This window comes from Poecilia latipinna, unplaced genomic scaffold (genome assembly GCF_001443285.1).
Source record: "Poecilia latipinna isolate Pla-1442-1.1 unplaced genomic scaffold, P_latipinna-1.0 Scaffold3661, whole genome shotgun sequence".
Classification (NCBI taxonomy): Eukaryota; Metazoa; Chordata; class Actinopteri; order Cyprinodontiformes; family Poeciliidae; genus Poecilia; species Poecilia latipinna.
Window position 1 is genome coordinate 1 of NW_015116277.1, and position 3,063 is coordinate 3,063.

Consider the following 3,063-nt stretch of genomic DNA (forward strand, 5'->3'; position numbering starts at 1 on the left):
TTGCAATGAAGGCTCTTAGAGGCTTTCTTGTAATCAATCCAAGCATAGGTTGGTGTGTCGGGTTTTGCAGTCTTGGGCGACTGTGTGGTCTACAAGTAGTTGGTGTCTCTACTATTTATGCCGATGCCCTTCTGTGCCGTGCTCATGTATTTATCCATGTTTCCGCTTATCTTAGCCGCTATGATGCCTGACATGAGCTTCCATGTTGTAGAGAGACAGGTTATTGGCCGTTGGATGGGACTGAACCCTTTGAGGGATCCTTCTGGATCAGGATTGTGCGCCCTTCAGTTAACCATTCAGGGTGAGTCCCATTCTGTAGCAGCTGGTTCAGTTGAACTGCCAGTCGCTCATGGATCATGTCAGGCCCTGGTGCTGTCCAGTTTTTCATACCCGAGACTCTTTCTTGAACATTTGCCAAAGTGATGGTTACCGGGGCTTGTTCAGGGAGGTTGCTGTGGTCCTCTCGTAGAGAGGACCACAGCATTGCTGTTGTGTGCATTGCTGTTGTGGGACGCCTCCCTTTCCCATATGCCTTTCCAGTATTGTTCAGTCTCCAGCCTTGGTGGGTCTGCTCTGTTGTTAGTACCCTGCCATTGAGAGTACACTTTAGCTGGTTGGGTGGAGAAGAGCCGGTTAATCCTCTTGGCTTCATTCTCTCTTGTGTATCTCTAGGCGGCTGGCCAAGGCTTGGAGTCTTTGTTTGGCAGTTTCGAGTGCTTCAGGGTTCAGCCCTTAGGAGCTCTGACAGCTGGCTCACTTCCCTCCTCTAACCGTCTTTTCCATGATGGATATTGGGTCTCATGGTTGCTCTTATAGCCGAGCATTTTTATATCAGCTCATTGGTTTCTGTTATGGTGTTGGTAGGGATTGTTCTCAATGCTGCATTCACATCTTGAATGAGACTTTCTGATGGTACTTCACTCAGCCGCTGTAGTTGGCGTCGGGGTTGCCTGGTGTTCATTCGGGCCACGATTCTCTCTCTCAGGTCAGTTGCTGTCTCGTTCAGCTTTGATGGTTCGTTCATTACTGACTACAGAAATAGCTAAAATATAAAAAGTGTTAATGTAATAAAGGTGAGGGTGCTTCATCTATACAGTTTAGTAGAACAATTTCACACAGATTTTGAGTTAATGGCACACGATTTGGAAGCTACTGAAGAAAACATTTCATATTTAAATTATTTAAAATATTGAATATGACTTAAAATTTTAATAGAGTATAGTGGGCCTCTTGTGATAACATGAATGACCACATTTTTGTATCAGTTGGTCACAAGACAAGGCATTTATTTACAGGAGTGTTCGGAAATTGACGGTCCCTATGTGAAACTCCGAGCGCTTGAGGAGGGACCAGTAAAGAACAGCTGGCCGAAATTAGCGTTCATAAATCGGACCAACCTTGAGCTGAACGTCCCTTACTCCGCAGAGCGCGAATATCCAGTATCCAACTTGAAAACAACTTCACTGCGGTCGGTAACACAATGTAAACACCGGTGTTCTGACTAGTTTGTTTTGGTCTGTGGCCAACAAAGATGGCGCCGAGCGACGTAAACGTCACATGCAATGACGTAGGTTCCAAAGCTCTATAGCAGGACGTTACTGGATGACCAGGACGTATTTAACTCATCAGAGATTTATCCTGAGACCTGGAAAGGCTTTTGGATTTAGTTGTGGTGGTACCACTGGGCCTCTGGAACCTGAAAACAGTAGTGGAGCTCAGAACGTTCAGCCTATCTAGGAAAGCAGCTCTACGTTTCAGCAGTTCACAGACCCTCTAACTCAGAGTTTCTCCACCCTGGTCCTCAGGCCCCCTGTCCTGCATGTTTCAGGTGTTTCCCTTCTGCCACCTGGATTGTATCTCTGGGTGATTAGCAGGATCTGCAGCTCCTGATGGTCCTGCAGTCATTTGAATCAGCTGTTCTGGAATAATGGCTCATCTAAAACATGCAGAGCAGGGGGTTGAGGACCAGGGTGGAGAAACACTGAGCTAGGTCATCGGATCAGCACCTTAGTGATAAAAGCTTGAGCAGCACACAGGCCGCACCGTGTCTGGGTTCTGACCTGGTGACGTCCAGAGCCTTCTGGACCTTAGCCTGGACTGAGCCCAGCAGGTCGGCGCCCATCTTCTTCAGCAGCTGAGTGAGCAGGACAAAGAGCCAGTCCTGCAGGTCGTCCTTGTGCACCGTGACAAAGTCCACCAGCGTCTCCAGGAACATGCTGAACACCTGGGAGCAAAGGCAGGTTCTGGTCAGACTGGCTCTCCATCCGACAGGGAGGACACGGACTAAAGGAGCAAACACTCACTCTCTGGAGTTAGAGCCACAGCAAGGCGGGCCGTGCAGCAGAACACACACAGTTAGATCCAGAAACATCTCCAGTTGAAGACCATGCATCTATCTGAGGGTCTCTACCTTACTGTGGGGGTCTGCAAACATCCTGGTGAAGATCTCACAGAGTCTCTTTAGCTCCACCCGGCTGCAGAGACAACAAACAGCCGGTTAGAACCCAACAGAACCCAACCCAACATGCATGTCAGGTTATGTCAACATGGTAATGGACTAAACAGTCAAAATGACTGTTTTCCCAGTCATTTTGACACCTCAAAGCGCTTTACACTAGAGTCACACTCACACATTCATACACCAATATGCAGATCGGTAGACAGTTTGATTTGCCCATTGACATGTGGCAGGAGGAAGCTGGAATCGAACCTACAACCTTCTGATCACAACACTACTCTACCCACACAGCCACAGTCGCTCTGTGGGAGGAGTACAGTCACCAGTGTTGTAGTACTCGAGATCGGTCTTGGTCTCGAGACCATTTTTTTGATGGTCTCGTTCTCGTCTCGGACTCTGAGGACTCGGCATTTTATTTCAAGACCAGTCGAGACCGCAACTGTGAAAATATCACTAAACGTACAGCATACTGTCCAGTTTATTTGTTAACATCTTTGTTTTCAGTGGATGCAAAACGCACCTATTAAAATCCAACCAATAACGTGTTTCTGTTACTCCCCCCTCCCCTCCCCTCCTTTCACTCGCACGCAGATCGGAAGAGCGTC

At 47.9% G+C, this 3,063-nt stretch overlaps 1 protein-coding gene across 10 annotated transcripts in view; it reads right to left on the minus strand.

Annotated features, from left to right (window-relative positions):
* Nucleotides 1-1,984: 1,984 nt before the first annotated feature.
* Nucleotides 1,985-3,063, minus strand: part of LOC106941421 (CLIP-associating protein 1-like) — a 38,371-nt gene continuing 37,292 nt past the window's right edge. For all 10 annotated transcript variants that reach the window (XM_015024459.1, XM_015024457.1, XM_015024455.1 and 7 more), the window contains 3 exons: nt 2,411-2,474; nt 2,304-2,306; nt 1,985-2,224 (listed from right to left, as the gene is read on the minus strand). In XM_015024459.1, the coding sequence (XP_014879945.1) occupies nt 2,000-2,224; nt 2,304-2,306; nt 2,411-2,474 (292 nt within the window). In that variant the 3' untranslated portion in view covers nt 1,985-1,999. The remainder of the gene's footprint in view (nt 2,225-2,303; nt 2,307-2,410; nt 2,475-3,063) is intronic.